We start from the raw sequence: 19,818 nt of genomic DNA on the forward strand, positions 1-19,818 counted from the left end.
TCTTTCATGGCCAAGCCAGGCACCTTAGTCGTTTGAAAGTCTCCCATAATCTGCTTTCCAGACTTATCATTTGTGATTAATACGGTTTATGTAGAGAGTCGTGATACGAATAACTGTCTTCTCTTCTGTGTCACATTTCCTTGTGTGATTAATTGAACCTCTGTGCTGTGGAAGTACAAGCTTAGTGAGATAATTCTCTGTTTATTAACAAACACCTATGGGAGAAAATAAAGTGCAGCTCTTTTTATATTTGCTGTACCTGTTTTCTAATTCACTGTGGTTAAGTTAGGTTTAAAACATTTAATCAGGATTAAAGTATCATTAAATGTCTTGTCTGCAGGACTTATTTTGACAGAAAAAAAACCCACATCATAGCTCGTTCCATGTCTCTCTACACTACGCTTGCTTATTGAACAACATGTTTTGTTGTTTTTCTAACTGTTTATTTAAGGTCAAGATTATTATTTCCAACTGATTAGTAAGTGTGAAGTCTGAGAGACGAGTGGGCATGTGTTCATGTCAGGGAACGAAAAGTCCTGCACAACAGATGGCCAGTGTTGCACAGAGTAAGACAACATTTGCTAACTAAATTATCTTACAAACACATTAGCAACTTATCATTGCTAATGATTGAACTTATTCTCTGCTAAGAGAATTATGAAAAAGTGTCTCACAGTGAAAAGAAACTGAGTAATAAAATAATGCAGCTCCAGGGTTTGAGGCTTGGACAGAAGATCAGACAGATACAGTCCTGTTTGACGTTGTGCTTAATTCAGGTGCATTCAGGTGAGATGCTGCTCACCTGTAACTCAGCTGCAATAACATGCAATGTGAAGAAAAAGACGTGCAAGAACGAGGGAATATCCTCAAAGCAGTCAGGTATGATATATCCTGTGGAATTTTACACTGGCATTGTGGATGTTGACCCCGACTCAACAAAACACAAGCAAAGAGCAGTGCACAAAACCTGCACTCACATTACATTAAAACATTTACTGCAGATTATTCACTTAAGGCTCCGTGCTGCATATCTGACAGTGCTGTAGATTCATTCACATGCTGCCTATTTCAAGATTCCCAAGGTGCAAATAACTTTTCAATTCAATGAGGTTCAATTATGAGTGATATGAGATTCAACTCAAATCCATACAAAGATTCATCTGGATGAAGAAGAGGGAAAATATTAGGAATAAGCAGCCCTAAAGGCTTATCTGCTGTCTTCTTTTCCAAAAATGTGAAGATCACTCCACGCTTTAGTTAAGCACCTTCACATTAAGTCTCATTCATTTTGTGAGCTATTCTTTTGATATTTTTTGAGATGCAAGTGGAGATTTATAAAGTAAAACATGTACTCTAGCTTTTTTTGGGCCCACATTGTCACTTTTATTTGACATTCAGTACCTGCAAGTGATCAGATGTATAGGAGTCATACAATGTCCTGTTGACAGAGTGGTTTAAGAGGCCTAACTGTGATTTCTACAGTCAAATGATTTAATCTATGTAAGATAAATAATCTTTAAAAATCAAGTAAGCAATAACATTTCTGGCAAATCAAATCTGATAAGTTCATTATTATTAGAAACATTCCATTTGTTCCATTTGTTGGGTTAGGGTTAAAAAGAAAAACAATTGTCTCTACGCATTTACAGATTCACTGAAATATTTTTTAGCAGCCAAAAAAATGTGTATGCCTTAACACATATAAATGATTATCTTTCACAGCATTCAGTCCAGACTATATCTCAGAGCGGCATTTTTTCACATGTTGGATGTGGAGACAAGAGCAGTTCCCCCTCTTGTTCTATAGAAAGAAATAGTAAAAGGATCTCACAATGGATCTTTGTGCCCAAAAAAACAGTGAAGTCACAGTTTCCCAGGCTTCCCCCCTGAGATGCCTGATGAGAGAGGTAGGGGTGAGGAACAGAGGGATGGTGGGAGGGATGAAGGGGCTGCGTAAAGGTTACCTCCGCTGACTTCTCTGTGGTAAACACAAACAAAAGCAGAATCCACCCTGCTGTCACTGTGGCCCTCCAGCAGGCTTCTCTGTCACAGCTGATGTGTCTGCTCTCTCAGCGCTCCACTCCTCAGACGTGTAGGTGATACATAAGGCCTGACTAACAAATTAGACTCACCACAGGAACTGCAAAGACACAAAACACAGTGTGATGCAGTGAGAAACATAACACAGGAAGACACCCTTTCTCTGTCTCTCTGTCGTATCTAGACGACACATCTTGCTGAACACAGGCACAGATATACACACGTACACTGCCAGAGGCCATTTAAATTCCTCAGGGTCTTTTCCTCCGGCAAAGTGGGTTGTGCGTGCCGTGTTCAACAGCCAGAAAATATCTTTTCACATCACAAGGCCGGCAAGGAATCCAAACATTATTTCTTGAGTCGTCACTGGTGGGCAAACAGGAGTACGCCAACATTTGTGTCAATGGATATTCTTTGGGTGAGAGGAACACTGGAGACATCTTCCTCATCTCTGTAATTCTTTAATTAGACCCTCTAGTCTCGGCGACTAATTCTTCCACTTCATTTTCCCAATTACATATCTTCCTATTTCATATTACATTGTCTTTTAAGTTGGCGTTACTAGCTACCAACATGAGCTATAGCTTGCTGTAATGTGCTTTACACAGATATGCCCTTTTTGGAACACAAAAGGGTTTTTTTTCAGCTACGTCCTCGTACAAATATAAGGGACCATATCACACCGATCGGCCTTGCTGCCCTTCACTGGTCACCTCTGAGTTTTATAATTGTTGTTAAAGATTTTACTGCTTGTTTTTAAAGCCTCGAATGGTCAGGCTCCTGCCTACATCTGTGCTCTGCAAACACTTTTTGGATGGATCTTTTACCACAAAATCCTTTCTATCAGTATTTCTTTCCAAATGGAGCAAAATGATAAACTACTATCTGTAAAAAAAATGGCCTCCCACCTGTCAGCCTGAAATATGCATTGAAGCCTGTGTGGTGCAGATGGAAATGAAATTCAGAGGACTTCTAGTGTGTGGCAGTTTGCAGGTTTGAGTCAGCTCATTGTGAGTCAACAGCATGTTCCCTCCTGAACTGAGAAAAGCTAAGGTGACAGACAACAAAGCGAGTTCCTTGGACTGTTAAAAACACAGTGAAGCACCCAGATGACAGTATCTGTCAGGAAACACACTCAGTCCCTGTCACTATGCAATGCTTTGAAAAAGACCATCTTTCTTCATGATATGAATTCAAATATTCTTTTCTCCATACAAGAAACACATGACTCCCATCACAGAGGAATGAGGACTCTGCTCAGTCATATTTCACCTTTAGTTTTTGGAACAGTTTGTACGATGACTTTTTACATGCGTGTAAGTTTAAAGATATTTCTGTCACTGACATTCTTGCTGTCACATTAATCTTTTAATTATCAGCCTCATCTCTGCCAACAGAGAAGAACAGGTGGAGCAATCAATGGGTACAACGAGGGCATGACAATACACCTGTTTGCAACAATGGAGGGTGGTGCAAAGGACAACGTCCCTTTTTGAAGGATAATGGTTTGTCTGCATTTACGGTTTCCACAGCAGCAGCAGCAGTGCCTTCATGATTACACCCCACCGGGCCTCTCACTGTGTGTGTGTGTGTGTGTGTGTGTGTGAGAGAGAGAGAGAGAGAGAGAGAGAGAGAGAGAGAGAGAGAGAGAGATAGGGTGGGGGGGAGGATGTGTGGCTGACAATATGAGGAGGCTCACGTGACGATCTTTTAAATTCCTGTTCCCCTGCAACGCAATTTGTCAGAGTACGAATGCCGTGTGCCTGGCTCGCTGCTCTTACGCATGTCTGTTCATTTTTTGGGCACAGAAGCCACAAACCAGGACTTGACCGCTTGAAAACCTTCAAGCGACGCTCCGCTCTCTTCATCATGTTGTTCTTACAGTTTTGAGCTCGCTTGTGTATTTTGGTTTTCCTGCTGAAGCGTCTGAGTTGCCTGGTACCAGCGACAGGAGGAGGAGGAGGAGGAAGAGGAGAAAGAGGAGAGGAAATCCGAGCAGAAAAGGAGAAGAATGCAACGTTTGACTGCTGCTCGTGCGTTATTTCTGCACCGATAAGGTGATTCAAACTGCGCGGACAGCGGGAATACAACACATTTTAAGATTTTGTTCTGTTCAATGCGCGGCCACTAGAAAGGAAAGGGAGGAAGGCGCTGCTACGTTGCAAGTCCGGGATCATCACCTATAAAGACCCAAGACAGTCCACGACCTGCAGGGTATCACCCTAAAAGCCCGAGGAACGATGTCATCTACGAAAGTCAAGAAGGATAAGGAGATCATAGCGGACTATGAGACCCAAGTGAAAGGTGCGGTGTGAATGTGATGTCTGTGTCCGCTCAACAAGAGCCTGTTTATCCTCCTCCATGTTTGTGCTTTTCTTTTTATTCGTGTGTCATAGGTTAGTGCAATCTTCCGATTTAGATTTGACTGCATATGGTGTTCAAACAGAGAGCAGTGACAGCCCCCCCCCCCCCTTCATGGCAGGTAAACCGTGACAGTCAATCCAATGACAGAGCATCAGAGGGAGAACCACGGTTTTATTTTCCTCTCTCTCGTGTGCAAAGGTTTCTTAGATTAATTCATCAACACCCAGAAGGGTTTCTGTGTGCTGAATTATGATTCGTCATAATGTGGTTAGGATCGTGGTTGTGCAGCTTGATTGCTGGGTAAAATGATCCCTGTGTTGAAATCAGTGCAGGATACAGGACTGGCTTATATTATTGCACCTCATTCTTTCACATTTTGGGGCCTGTGTTTGGTTTACTGTGGCTGGTGTGGGGAGATATGTTGATCAATGCATTCAAGATGTTGATCAATGCATTCAATACATATTCCTTGTACACATTCAGTGTCTTATAATGTCAAGGTGCCTTTGATTCATAGTCTGTTTGACACTCTGTGGCTTAATGTAATCTTTTTAAAAAATCCTTTTCCATACTCTAAAGTAACTTCACCTTTGGTATGATTTTACTTACTATTTTAGAATCCTAATTATCTCAAACCAGATTATAAACTGATGGTTTAGCGATATGATTTGGTTGTAAAAGAGTCTCATTAGTGAATGATGAAACTGGATACAGTGAGATGCGGTCAACTTGACTGTATTGGTTACAGTCAGTCTATGATGATGACTGTGTTGATTATTTAAAAATATTTAAGCTATGTGAAGAAACAAGATGATAAATAATGTATTTGTAGGGAGCAACCTATGAAATACAGGCCACCCAAATAAACAACCTCTTAATACATAAAGTGACAGTTTATTCTGCTGTGTGGTGTAAAAATGACGGAGGCATACTTTACATACAAGCAGAGTAGACTGGTTATGGGCAGACAGTTCCCTAAGTGGAGCTGGGGTTCAGTTTCAAGGCCCTGGACCCATTACTGGCACTCTCACTCTCAGTGGTTTTACTAATGTTACGCCTCAGGGGCTTCAGCTGATCATCCCCCGAGTCTTGTACAAGTCCAGACCTTTGGATGTGTGAGCCGTCTTTGTGTTGATTGTTGTGATTCAGCTGCTAGTCCTACCAAATAGACTTTCTGTGCCTCTATAACCTTAGTTTTGTCTCTTGGCATGTGCCGGTCATTCAGAAAATTGCATGTCTTGTTTCTGCCAATATCTTATTCTGCTGCTCTCGACTTTACTCCAGGCCATTTCTTTGGTAATTCAGACATCAATTATTCATCTTAGATCTCACTGAGCCATGGGAGAATTACTCTTGTTTCATAGAGCCGGGCCCTGTGTGCTGCCTCTTTGCATTAAACGGGGCCCTTGAACTGTGGGGGTACGAAGTGAATGTTAATTTATGGAGAATGCTGCTTGTTTCTCATTCACAGCTGGTGTGTTGCACTGCCTACAGACACGGAGGGCTCTGCTCCCGACATCCACAACCTCACATCAATGGCAATGTTATGAATCGAAGCCGGCAGTGAGCGAAGCGTAATGAAATTCAGATTGGAAATTGCACCTGTCTTACTGAGTTATTGCTTTATGGTTAATGTGTACATGGCAGAAGGGGCCAAATCATCAGTGTGTCATTGATTGGTCCATAACAAGATCGCAGGGTTTCTTTATTATGTATGAGGTCTAATAAAAAAACAAAAATCACTTGGTTTCAGCAACAAAGAAGAATGCTGCCAGTACTTTGGCTAAGGTGAAATATTGTTCTCTTAAATATACTGCCTGCAAGTGTTATAATATAGAATTTACTTCCTTTGTTGCAGTGTAAGAAACCACTCTGCTAAAATCTTAACCCACGGTCATTAATGAATTTTTGACAACCCTTGAGGCTCGCTCCCAAAGCCGAGGTCTCTGAAAAACCTTCGGAGATGGTGTTCACTTTATTCAAGCGGTTCAGCCGGCAGATCCAGCATTAGCATGTCAATAGAGAGGGTTCATACGCTGAACAGAGAGAGGCTGACTGAGGAGCTTGAACTCTGTTTTGGAGCTTACCACCGTGTGTTTGCTGGAGAGCAGCTCTCCCTCCTCCTGTTTGCCAGTTTGAGGCAGCTTGTGAAGTGTTCCTCCCCGGGCTCAGCCATCAGCAGCTGTTTGACATTTAAGCTCCAGGTTTGAGACTGAAATATAGCTGCAGTATAAACTTCCACATTTCCTGCAGTATTTAGGAAATAAAAGTCGGTGTGATCATTGCTTTAACTAGTTGGCTTAGTTTGATAGCAGTCTTTTCCTAGATGTAACTATTGTCTGACTCAGACACGACCACGACAGTCATTACCCGCACTGACACCAATACACCCACGCACAAAGACGGGCATACAGAAAGACAGGCACATAGTGTTTGAGAGGACGATCAGTTTTAATGTGATGGAATTCACACAAGGCTTCATTTACTTTCACTTGTTTTTCCTGTAGGCAGGAGGAAATGAAGGCAACTGCTCTTGGAAATTGTTCAGTGTCCTCCAGATGTACTCATTAATGTCCAGCCCTTCCAGCCACACACATACACAAACACACTTGAGGTGACACTGAAAAGGAAGCAGGGCTTTTTCACCTCTGGGTTCAGGTTTCTTTTTGTTGCTATAGTTCCTTTCTGCCGGACTAAATGCAAACAAGTTTAACCTCTCAAGCAGACCAAATAAAATCCTGAAAGTAATTTGATCAACATTCATTTCCAACAGTCCTGTCACAGGCTCTGCTTGTATTTTTCCCAATGCAAACCAAAGTGTCATTTGTGCAGTAACAGTAGATAGAACGTGATCACGCACACCTTTACATTTTAAATGATTTATGATATCATGGTACGTTCTTTGCAGCTGTACATGTCAATCATTAGCTTGCAGTATGTACGGTGCCTAGTGGGGTCAGAAACCACACTTCTCACCCCTTATATGAAAATAAAACTTCAGTATGTCTGATAGAATGATCCTACTAATAACCTCAAAAGGTGAGTCAGTTTGATAAAATGCTGATGATGATTGTGTGAGACACTAGGTGTGTCTGCGTGTTTGTTGTTGCTCCAGGCTACAGACAGCTCTGCTGAGGGAGATAAACGTTAAAATGTAAAAATGTGTCCGTCAATTGATGCTAGTAATTTTGTCAAGATCAGAGCTTGTTACCATCATGGTGGGATTTGGTCAGTTAGCTATCAACATCCTGCTGGGCAACATGAAGCTGGCTGTGCAGAAACTGACATGTTGGGAGTTGGGAGAGAAATGGTCGCATTGACTCACCGGCAGCTTGTTTGGCAAACCTGCTGCTGACTGAGAGAACATTTGCAAATAACAAAAAACATCTACTAGCTATTTAGACATAACAATCTTTAGTGGGGCAGCTTGTGTATTCTTTGGTCCAATAGATTTTGGGTTTCATTAAGGGTTGGTTTGTTTGTGCTGTGGAAGTGACTAGTCAAACAAGCGGGCAGCTCAAATTGCTCTGTTGCTGAGTTAAGATGGTGTGATTTCATTCTATAAATAGACACTGAAGTGAAGTTAATAGAAAAGTTTGACACTTGATACTGCTCTTGTGTGTGTAAGATAACTATGAAGCTACCTCCAACAGCCAGTTAGCTTAGCATAAAGACTGAATACAGAAGGAAACAGGTAGCCTGCCCCTGGCCTACCAGCATCTCTAAAGGTCACTAATTCACACATCTCGTTTAGTCCATAGACTGTGTTTAATATGGACATAGTCATCGTGACTTCGCCTGAAAGATTTCTGAAGAGCCGATGTGAAGCTCATGGCTCCGGCTATCGCTACAGTTTATGTGGGTCTATGTGGGTGTTGCAGCAGAGGAAACATCTAGTGGCGAACGACTTGAGACCACCCACCTGTCACTCAAAGCAGCCATGCCCTTCATTATGCATACATTTAAGCCTTAATGTACTTTAAACAGATGAGTTGTATAAAAATCCCCCTTTTCATGAATAGGAATATAAGCTATAGAGACCTAAACTGTTTTTTGTACCAGACTGTAAACATGTTTATTTCAGATGAATGAATGCATGGGGGGTTGATGGGGATTGACTCGCTGTTGGAGTCAGCCTCAAGTGGCCATTTGAGGAAAGCAGTTTTTGACACTTCCATGTTGGCTTCATTTGTCAACAACGGAGGTTGCTGCTTGATTTAATCCACACACAAAAATGTAAATAATTGTGTTTGCACACATGTTGTACTTTTCTTTTAAAGTTTTTTTTGTACCTAATCGCATTTTATTAACAAAACTTCAGAGGAAAGCAGAAGTTTGACAAAATGTGTCTTTGTTATGGTGGTAAAAGAGGCAACATGTCTGCCACATACAATATCTTAGACTCAGACTAAGTGTGACAGAGATGACAAGAGGTCACCTGTGGCTGTTGCCAATTAAAAAAACCCAATATATTCATGTCATACTGAGCTATCATCCTGCAGTCTGCCATCAGAGTTCTCGCAACTCTGGTGATCTGCTCTGTTCTCTGTAAACTCATGAACTCATGAATGCAGCTGCCACTTGATAAATTGAGTTTGTTCTGTCTGTCTCACAAGGATTTGAGAGATAATCAGCTTTTCATGAAACTGGTGATCTTAAGACAGTCTCTGAATTTCCTTTTTTTTTCTGGTTTGTGTGCTAGCCTTGATAAAGTAGACAAAGGGTCATTTAAACAGAAACACACACATTCATTTTCTTGGTTATTTGGTGCCAGTCAGTGCATGAATTCACATCTCCTTTTATTCAGTTGTGTATGCTGAATGAATCAAGACTGTCTGGAGAAGTGTAGCTGTCAACACCATGATTGTATTAAAAGTCCAGTAATGCACTGCTGTTTGCGGGAGGACTGAAACCTAGTTACAGGGCTGTTGCACTTAAATTTAATTCAAATCAAGAGCGATAAGACTGACATACCAAGCATGCATTGAATTTGTAAGTTATTGAATGAATGGATATGTTTTTGATATACAAACCTTATTTTCTGAACCAAAATAGTAAAACTTTAAATCTGAATTTAAATAGTCTGTTGAATTTTCACCTGAGCTTTGAATACAGACAGACTTTGCCATTAGAGATTGACACTAAAGGAAAAACTCTACAAGCTCAGGTCGAAGTGATAAGAGTGTTTCGGTTCAGTCCTCAGTAACTTTATAATGTGACATTATGTAGTAAAATAGTATATAGCGTCAGCGTGCTCTCTGTACATTCAAAACGTTTGAATGGATTTTGACTGTTTGTAGTTGTTTTCTTCCTAAATGCCACAATTTTAAACTGTTATTATTTTATCAATAAACAAAAACGTTTTTTTTGATCGTGTCAAAAGCTTCACAATGTGACAGAGGTCATTAACCGGCAGTTCAGTTGCTCCCTTTATTTCCTGGCAAAGAGAAAATGACAGGAAATTATGAAATGATTTGGCTTTGTTACCCAACAAGTATCCATGGTGAGATGAAGCAATAGTTGATACAAAAAATAATGAATTAATAAACAACTTCCTGCTGAGAGACTGTAACCTTAGAAACAGAGAAAACAGGGCAGTTGTGTAAAAATAACCCCCCAACGAGAGGATGAAGTAATTAGTTAAGTTCTTCTAGTGCAGGCTTGGGACCTGCTAAATTAACTTTATTAGGCACCTGTGAAGTGGAGGTCCCACTATAAACTTTAGATAATTAAAGAGTGTACCTATTTGCGGCTCACAAATCCCTCTCACCCACCACTGTTGGTAGAAATAGAAGCAAAAATGGCACAGGCTCAGTATTATTAGGAGCGCAAAAAGGAGTGGCATTTTGTTTTATCTGCTTTAAGTATTAATTTACTGTAAGGCTGCTAATGATTATTTGAAATGTATTAAGTTTATTTATTTAAAACCACAATCTTCCTCAAAGCCCAAGGGTGTGTCTTTGAATTGCTAGTTTTGTCTGACCATCAGTCCAAAACCTGAAAGATATTCAGTTTATTGTCACATAAAGCTGCCAATCTTATATGGTATGTAGCTGATACAGTTTACTGTAATTTGCAGAATATGAAGTCAGAATGTGCAGAATATGAGGAGCTCCTTTGGTTGTGACTCACCAGAGTTTTTAAAACTATAAACTCTGCTCACTGTTTCACCTACTCGAGCCGATGAAGAGACGTCCTTGGTTCATAAATGCATTTAAAACTTCCAGTGCATTTGTAAATACCATATGCTGTGGGAGTATTTATTTTAATTTGAGGCAACCAGAAGGAAATAGTGAAATGAGTTTGAGTGCTTTGATCAGTGGACACCTTGTCAGCTTTGCAATTGTATACCACGTCTCAGTGCATACATCCCTACGTGCAGCCTCACTCTATGCTGCCAGCCGTCCACATCCATCAGACTGCACCACTCCTCCAATAAGCTGCTCCCTGGGGACTGGTGCACGCCTGTGTTGCCATGGAGACACCTCTCAGCCTGGTCCTGCCGTCCTGGATCCTGGATACAGCAGTGATGGGCAGCGAGACTCTCAAAGGGCGTGTTTCCGCTTGGAGTTTTACATGCTCGGGCTTCTCTGAAGCGGCAGACTCGTGCGACATGATGACGATGCAGCCGATACAGAGGAAGTCTGGGACGAATTTCCTCTACTTGCATTTGCAGAGCAAAAACTGATCGTTAATGTTTATTTTATTGTCATCAGGAGTGTTTTTTTCCTTCAAAGCAGTGCGGCTGGAGGTTTATTACAGTTTAAGAGATTCAATGAGCTGTTTATCATCTAGCTCATTATCACTGACAGGAAGCAGTTGCCTAATGGCGTTCATTTTCAATAAGAGACTAGAAGGTAGTGGAAAAATTGCTTGAGACAAGCTCATTTGATTGATTCTTAGGTTGACAGAACAGCCAGTGGAAAATCCAATAAACCAGCAGATAATTAGGAAGTAGGATTAGGAGTGAGGGACGACCCAGAGACTGACAGCTGACATCTTGCTGTAGGACGCTCCGTCGGTTCACCTCTGCTCTGCCATTGATTGGTCTCGGCTCCTGTTGTCTTATCTTTGAGTACATGTGCTGCAGCAGCCTGGCCTAATGAGGGAACAGCAGAGAGACAGAAAGAGAAGAACCTGCACTGACATCAGGAGTATGCCCTCATGAATCCAAAAATTGCATTAATCATTAGGGATTTAAAAAAAAGAACAGAGAAGTAGGGGGATTAGTTCAACGACTGGAACTTGTATTATAAGACTCAGTGCAAGGCACAGAGAGAGAGAGTGAATTAAGGTCTGGATAAGGGTTGCGTTTGGCTGTGTGTCTGCTTTTCTTGTGAATTTGGCTCTGCAGTGTAGAGCCCAGATACTGCAGAGCTGACTTGGGGATTAGGTTAGTGAAATTTGGCTCAGAGTGGCTTTTGTCTTGTGTGTGTGTGTGTGTGTGTGTGTGTGTGTGTGTGTGTGTGTGTGTGTGTGTGTGTCTGTGTGTCTGTGTGTGTGTGTGTGTGTCTGTGTGTGTGTGTGTGTGTCTGTGTGTGTGTGTGTGTCTGTCTACACACAGTGTGTGTGTCTTACTGCATGGTGATGTGAACGCCTAAAGATGTCATTGTCAAAGTGTTTAATACCTTCTGAGGCTGGTTATGATTTATAATTTATCCCCATTACACAGAGACATGTAGTTCTTACCTCCACAGTCATTGCACCAGTATCCAAAAACATGAAGTGGAATCTGTACTTCTCATAGATTCAGTGAAACATTGACATGCATGCTAAACGTGACTGCAAAATCTGTAGAGCAGACATATCCTGTCAAACCCATCAATATGTAAGATCAATTTTAGCGTTATTGCCCCGCAGTGAAGTGATCCATCCCTCCTGTTCCTTCTCTGGCAGCTTAAACAGCAGACTTGCATTAAAACGCTGCACCAGTACATCACCACTGGTCTCCTGAATTAAGTTCAGGGGGGGGGGGGGTGCAGGTTAATTTGTATGAGATAATAAGAAGTGACTTGTTCTAAGCCCATTAATGTATCCATAATACATCAGAGCCAATGATACCCTCTATGTGCTGAGGAAAGGTCAACAGTCAGTTTTACATCTGTAGGGGAAGTTGTTGACAAGTTTTTGCACTAAGCTGCATTGTGCCTGAGGGAGACAAAAACACAAAACATTACAGATATTGTGAGTTCTGTTGATCAGAGCAACTCTCCCCATCTAGGTTATAAAATGTTTGTAGTTTTGAGAACAGAGGCTGAATTCAGCTCGAGCAACAACGGATTTCTACAGTCAGTAGAAACTTTTCAAACCCCACATACTGCATTATCAGTTTCTGTGATGTCCATCTGCATTGTCCAAACACTCAAACATATCTTTGACATGTCACCGATCTCTAAATATAACACCTTGCATGAGAATTGAGATGGAGGCTCTCATTGGATGCATCTGGTCTCTGTGAACCAAACTTTGTATAGATATTTAGCATGAGGTGAGTGTTCAGTTCACAGACAAGTTTGGGAGGAGTGCAACTCTAGTGTTCAGTTCATTCAACCTTTGCTAGAAACATCACCATACGGTGCTTTAACACAGCTGCCAACACAGGGTTTTGTCTGTGAGGGTCAAAGGTCAGGAGTCTTCAACATCCCACTATTGTTTTCAGAGGGCTTCCTGTGTGTCCACTGTGCTTTCAATTCCTGTCCTTTTAAACGGTGAAGGGGAGATTATGTTGTGGAGCAGGTGTCCAGTGGAAGGGGACGGGCTCTTCATGATGATATATACTGTCTGCTCTCATAATGCGTCATATACAGAATATGTCATACTGAACGTTGTGATTTACAGAGCGGCAGCAATGGAGGTAATTTTTCATTGCATGTAACTGAACTGGTAGCAAAAAGGGCAAAAATGGCAGAGCAGGAATCTAATTGTATTGTACTGTCACAAGTTCCTCCAATATAGGCTGTATAAAAGTATCCTTGAAACAAATAATTTTGGCCTTAATATTAGCCATCAAGGGTTTGACCATATTCCAGCTGCTCCAGTCTCACCCCCCCCCCCCTTTCTCTCTCTGCCTAACTTATATCTCTGTGTAGATGCTTGCGCAGAGCTTACGCAGAGCCTTAAGTATGGTTTGCCAAGCACGTAGAGAGCTGCATATGTGCCGAGCACCTCCAGAATAATGTCACTACGCACCTGCACCGCAGACGTTTGATTGGACATCAGAGCTAGGAAATAAATTTTTTGGACAACTACCATCACATCCTGTTCCAACAACAACACCTTTATTAAATCTAAGCACAAGAGCTCCTCCTCATCATCCAACTCTTCCATGTTTCTTTCCAGCCCTGGAGTTTTGTTGGGCCAAACTTAAATGGAACTATTGAATCACGTTTATCACATAAATTAATGACCACCTGACAAAGGATTTGAAAACCGCGAGTCCAAACCAAAAATAAATAACATGCTAAGCACAATCCACTGCAGTACTATGTGTGCCTGCCGTGTGTGAGAGGTGCCGGCACATAACACATAGACACACAGCCGCAGGAGTATAAATCAAGCTGAAAGTGGGGCATCCATGTTTAGCATCTTTACACAGAAATGTGTGGGTTTAAAGCCTTGTTGCATGTCAGAGAGGAATGAAGGTATGATGTGGTGGCTGTATACTGAGGTTATGTATAGATCATATAGAAAATGTGAGGTCTCTAATATCATACATAAATCTTTTTAAAGGCACTTGATGCGTTTGAACCAGTTACTATTCTTGAAAGCAATTAAGGCATGTCGTGCGTCAAACTACTCACTGTGTGTTTTATCTACGCTGTAAACGCTGATCTTTTTATTTCTTCACTTCATGGTAGCAAATCGGAGCAGAATCAAATACGGACATCAGAAGGATTTCTTTAGTCAAGGAGTGTAATAATAGTGCACAGGACTTATGTTGGTGGTGTTTAAAAAAGAGAAACAATCATTTTCACTTTAGCTTCAGGCCGACATTTACATTCTCCTGAGATTGTAAAGAACCACAGAGGGGTCCCTCACTTTGTCTAAACCGCAGCCAGTGAAGCAACTCAAAGAGCTGGGAATACTTAGGGAATAATTCTCCAATTGCTCATGGTTTCTGAGAGGGAAGGGCACACTACTGGTGTGCGTGACCTATTTTTCCAAACTCATCTGATAAATGTAGTGCTGCAGCTGCTGGTTCAGAGTTCCCTTTTCGTGAAAGACTGTTTTCAAAAGTCCTCCCTGTCACTCATGCACATCGGTGTCACATTTTCCTGGGGCACTTCTCTCGGCTCGCCTGCTTTGCCACTGTTTTTCTGTTTTTCTCTTTTACAGAAAAATAACATAGAACAAAAAAAAACAAACACTGCATGCAGGGAACGTAACTGCATGTCTGCGACAGCCAGTCATTCCTGTCAGGACTGAATCAGTTAAGTGGTATCCCTCCCATGAGCTCTGGTTCCGGGCTCCCACTAAAAACGGAGTTTTAAGCTGTCAGCGCTGGAAGGGAGAGGGAGGCCCCCTGGATGAAGTGGAGGGCTGGGACAATGGTTAACCACAGAGTGAAGCATGCCGCTCGAGGCTGAGGCCAGGCGGCACGACATCACAGGGAAAGAGAAGGCTCGCCCCCAAGACATCACTGTTTCAGTTCTAAATGGCAAGCTTCCCCATGCAGTGAGAGCCTGCATATATCCACAAGGAGGGCTTGGCTGACCAAATTACACCCTCAGCAGCAATGGAAACACAGTCTGTGTCACTGCAGCGGTTTCACCATTCAGTCAGCAGTTCATCTGCCATGGCTCGGATATGTATAAAATCCATCCTTAGTCCTTGTTTTTTTTAGGGTTATAGCTTGCGATGACTCAAGATGTTGTAACTCAAGATGTTACAACATGCAGTGACTTACATTAAGGAAGTTGCTTTTTTCCATTGCTGCGTTCAAGTGCTTTACCACGCAGACCTTTTGAAGGCGGAAGTAAAGACATAAATACAAAAAGTCCTTTTGAGTGGAGGAAAAGCTTGATAAGCTGGTAAATAAATTCTGTGCAAAGCATCATGTGATAGATTGCGTATTAATTTGTATTTATTGCTTTAAATAAAGGAATTCAACATTTTCCAAAGAAACCTAAGATAAAACACGCTTTTGTTTTTCCATCACGCTGTTTGTCTGATGAATTGCTGAAGATAACGAAAACACTGAAAGCAAGACCCATGATGAAACCACCTCTGGATGTGCTGTAATCTTGAATTCTTGTCATTTAATTCTGCTGCAAGACTTGACTCAGGAACTGCACCGAGGCAAATCGTGTTTGTATGTAACAACAAAGCGTCATTTTGGTTTCTAATAAAAGTTGCTCATTAGTTCAGGAGCTTTCTTTCCTCTTGAGAAGTGACACCACTCATCCTGTTTGCAATCGCTTCTTCCATCAGGATGTGTTTCTGTTCTGCTAAATAGGCCTTTCTCTGTTCCTCAGCAGAGGCATTATTGTTGCTGATGACAGCACTACAAAGAGGAATCAGGTTTCTCTCATGGGTTCCCACTGGCATGAAGGATCTGTAGTCTGCCTGGCAGCATCAGGTTCCTCTCGAGGAGAAATGTTACTCTTGTACTCGCTCCAAGTGGGAGAATGCATTAGCTTCTAATTAAATCAGTTTTATCTCCACAGTAGGTCCACAGGTATCATACAACATGGTTCATCTTACAGATTGGCATGGAGCCTCACTGGTCCTTCCCAGTCTCTGCTATAGACGCTTGATGTTGCTGCTGGTCTGAAGGAGTGAAATGAAATAGCTGTGAATAACAGCATTTACTGATTGTTATTTGCGTTAACCAAAAATGAGATATACCATAAGATTATTGATGATTGATTTACCAGCCCTGCTTGGCTTGTGTGAAGGTTTTTCTCTGTGTGACGGTGACATGTAGCATGTTGTCCTATAATGCATCTCAGGTAACGTAAGACAAGCTCAAGCTCTTCACATATTTCCCACAGGATAGTGCTCACTGCATCAGTCCCATCTTAGAGGGTTGATCAAAACGATGTTCTTTCAATTGATTATTACTGTGTCAATCTTTAGGCAGCATTTTTCTCAAGATTGGCGTTTGGTACAGAAGTCATTACACAGCATTTTGTTGCATGCTGTGTCACCATGACAGATTTTGAGGAAAACATGCTTCACAGTGTTTCTTGAGTATTTTCTTATTTTTCTGTTAGTGGCTGATTGATCAATCTAAATTGTCTTATGTGTCATATTTGTCAATCAACATGATAAACCTGCACGGTTTCATTAAGTGTCAAAGCAGAAAACCGTCCTTCAACATGAAATGAGTACGTGGAAGACAAATACCTCAGAAAAATGTTCTTCAAGGGGGAAATAAAGACAATACACTTCATAATATGCTTGACAGGTTGTTAATGACCAAGGCATGCTGTAACAGCAGCATAAACAGTCGACTCACCATTTTTGTTTTCTGTTTTGTTGGACAGAGATCCGTAACCAGCTGGTGGAGCAGTTCAAATGCTTGGAGCAACAGTCTGAGTCTCGTATCCAGGTGCTGCAGGACCTGCAGGAGTTCTTCCGCCGCAAAGCAGAGATTGAACTGGAATATTCACGCAGCTTAGAGAAATTGGCCGAGAGGTTCTCCTCTAAGATCCGCAGCTCCAGGGAACACCAACAGTTCAAGTGAGTTTCCCTCGCTGCCGTTCAGCCACTTGCTGATGAAACGGTGTCTGTGCATCAGACAGGTTGTGTGAAAAGCAATTGGTTTGGTTACATATCTTTATTTATGCTTTCCAAATGAATGCTAGTCTAATGAAAAATCTGAAATGCTGACCTGATTTGCATCTCCTCCTATTTGCACCTTCACTAAAAAACTGCTATTCTTTACTGCTATTTGATCGATATTCAATTATAGCACATTTTAAGGAAAAAAAAGAGTGTAAAAATATAGATCAAATGTTTTTTTACCCAAAAAAAGTGCAATATATTTTCTCAGCCCTGAGTTATGACTTGCAGGAACCCAGGGCAAAATATAGCCCACAAATGACTCACCACTGCTCGATAAGCTTATTGCCATTGGCACATTAATAACTAAAGGCAACTCAGCAGCATATCAACGACTGGACAGTAAGAAGGCATTGTCTAGTTTAAGTTTAAGTGAGTAAATCTGAGACAATAAAAGTAATGGGGACAAAAATTAGATTTTGGGAAAATGAGGGGGACGTGTGTAGCTCATCCTCTGTGGAAATTAGGCCCTCGTTAGCTCGTTGTAGCTTGAAAGCATATTAGTTTTCCTAAGTGTTGTTTACTTTAACTAAACTGTTTTTCTGTTCGGTTTAAATGTATTTTTGTAAAGCTACTGTCCCCTTTTCCTTTCAACGTGTACCAGACCACAGGGATGTGTATGCCAAGTGACTTTATCCTCCTCTAAACACTCACTATTTATAACCTGACTGTAAGACCCAGCCCTGCTGCTAATCACAGTGCCTTGTTTGATTACAGTGCAGAACTACACAACAAAACTCTCCAATATGATTATGTACTGTAAGAAAATATACATTATTAAAATGAAGCTCTCTATGACATCTTCAAAGGTCGACTGGTTCTGGCATGCTGATAAGGATGCAGTTCATTAAAGAAGTTAAATACTTTTGAGGGCTGCACATCACAAATCCAATGCACTCAGTGATGTAGTCTCACACTTAACTTCATAGAAGGAAGCTTTGAGTGAAGCTTTGTGCTTCATTATGTTTTAGAATTGCATCCATTATGTACAAATATAGCATAGTCTGCATCAGACAGAAACCTGTGGCGGTGGATATTAATTTAAAACTATGTGATTTATCCAAGGAAGGAAGTTATCAGTGAAAACAGTCAGTGTTATTGGTGCTGTATGTGTGTGCTTGACTGTTGGCGAGATGGATCTTTGTATTTGTAGGTATCACTGTATTACTGTAATGTTAAGGACTAACAAGGATAAATTAGTTGTCATGGATTAAAATGTTTTTAAGAGTGCTCAAAGTATCAACAGTTTATTGTACTAAATCTTGTAAAATGATTTTGGAGAATTATGTATAGTTATAGTATATAGTAAATCATTTCCTATTACTTTTACTTGATTTGATTATTTAACATGTACTATTTTAATGAAAGAAAGTCTGAGTCTGTTGAGAGAAATATAAAGCCAATGGTGAAGTACAAAGGCCAAAGCATAAATGGATCTTATGAGTGAAGGTAACAATAATTAAGTCCATTAAAGGTCATCAGCTCAAAATCAGCTCACCCGTAGCCTTGACCCATTTAGATTTGCAGCTCGAGAAACACTGAAGAAAAAGAGAGATTGTCTGCACAGAAATCACCACTATCACATTGGTACATGACTCACACAAGGCATGAAATTAAGCTCTGCCACTCCTAAAATGAAGCACCTCGGGCGAAGAGGCGAGTTTGATTCAGTCTGGAAACTAACCCAGCTGTGATCTGGCAGCAGATCTCCAACATTAATCTACACCAACATGTAGTCTTAACTCCAGCTCTGATTCTTGCAAATGGAAACTGCAGGATTGCAATTCTAACATTTTCATATTTTGAATCTTGAAATGCCTAATATGAAGAGGCCTGTCTGACTCTCAAATGCTCACTGGCCTGCTGCATGACAATGTTTTGCAGGACCCGGTTATCGATCATGTGATCCACATAAACAGATATACTTGCGCATCCATCCACGAGAAGCCAATTCACCATATTGAATGATGATTCAAACTGCAGAGAAGTGAGTTTATTTATGCAGATTATTTAATGTGATTTATAAATGCCATCTAAGTGGGTTACAGTTATTTTAACAAACCTGGTTTGAAGTTTGGAGAAATGTGCCTCCCAATTCACTGTTCATGTGTAAATAAAAAGTCACTGTCGGCTAATCAAAGTACTTTTACTTGAGTAACACGTTTTGGACTTCTTGACGGTAGACATAGAATAAGATCATGTAGAAGTGTGTGGATAGGATGTACACTAACTGTATGTAGGAGAACAATGTGTGTGTGTGAAGTGGATGAGGATTTGACTGCATAATTGAGTCCAGATGTGTTAGAGGAGGTGTGCTTCCCCCTTTGGACTGTACAGTTGACACCTTACACTGCCGAGATCATAGCAGGCTGCAGACAGCAGTGCAGTGACGTGACAAAGGCCACACACACACACACACACACACACACCTACACACGTCCACAGTATAGTGACCTAAATGGACAACAATGTATCACACTTTTAATGATTGTCTTTTTATGCGACGCCCTGTATATTGAACTTAATTCAGCATAAAGAAATTATTTTAAATATATTAATTCACATAATGTTTAAAAATATGAAACAGTTCAACAATGTGAGCTAAAGAGCCAAACTGAAGGAGTGACA

General features: G+C 41.1%; 1 protein-coding gene across 2 annotated transcripts in view; it reads left to right on the plus strand.

Annotated features, from left to right (window-relative positions):
* The first annotated feature begins 3,702 nt into the window (after positions 1 to 3,702).
* Positions 3,703 to 19,818, plus strand: part of srgap3 (SLIT-ROBO Rho GTPase activating protein 3) — a 56,521-nt gene continuing 40,405 nt past the window's right edge. For both annotated transcript variants that reach the window (XM_031859452.1, XM_031859542.1), the window contains exons 1-2: positions 3,703 to 4,344; positions 16,893 to 17,088. In XM_031859452.1, the coding sequence (XP_031715312.1) occupies positions 4,281 to 4,344; positions 16,893 to 17,088 (260 nt within the window). In that variant the 5' untranslated portion in view covers positions 3,703 to 4,280. The remainder of the gene's footprint in view (positions 4,345 to 16,892; positions 17,089 to 19,818) is intronic.

The sequence above is a fragment of the Anarrhichthys ocellatus genome, unplaced genomic scaffold (genome assembly GCF_004355925.1).
Source record: "Anarrhichthys ocellatus isolate YVR2014 unplaced genomic scaffold, GSC_Weel_1.0 scaffold1, whole genome shotgun sequence".
Lineage (NCBI taxonomy): Eukaryota > Metazoa > Chordata > Actinopteri > Perciformes > Anarhichadidae > Anarrhichthys > Anarrhichthys ocellatus.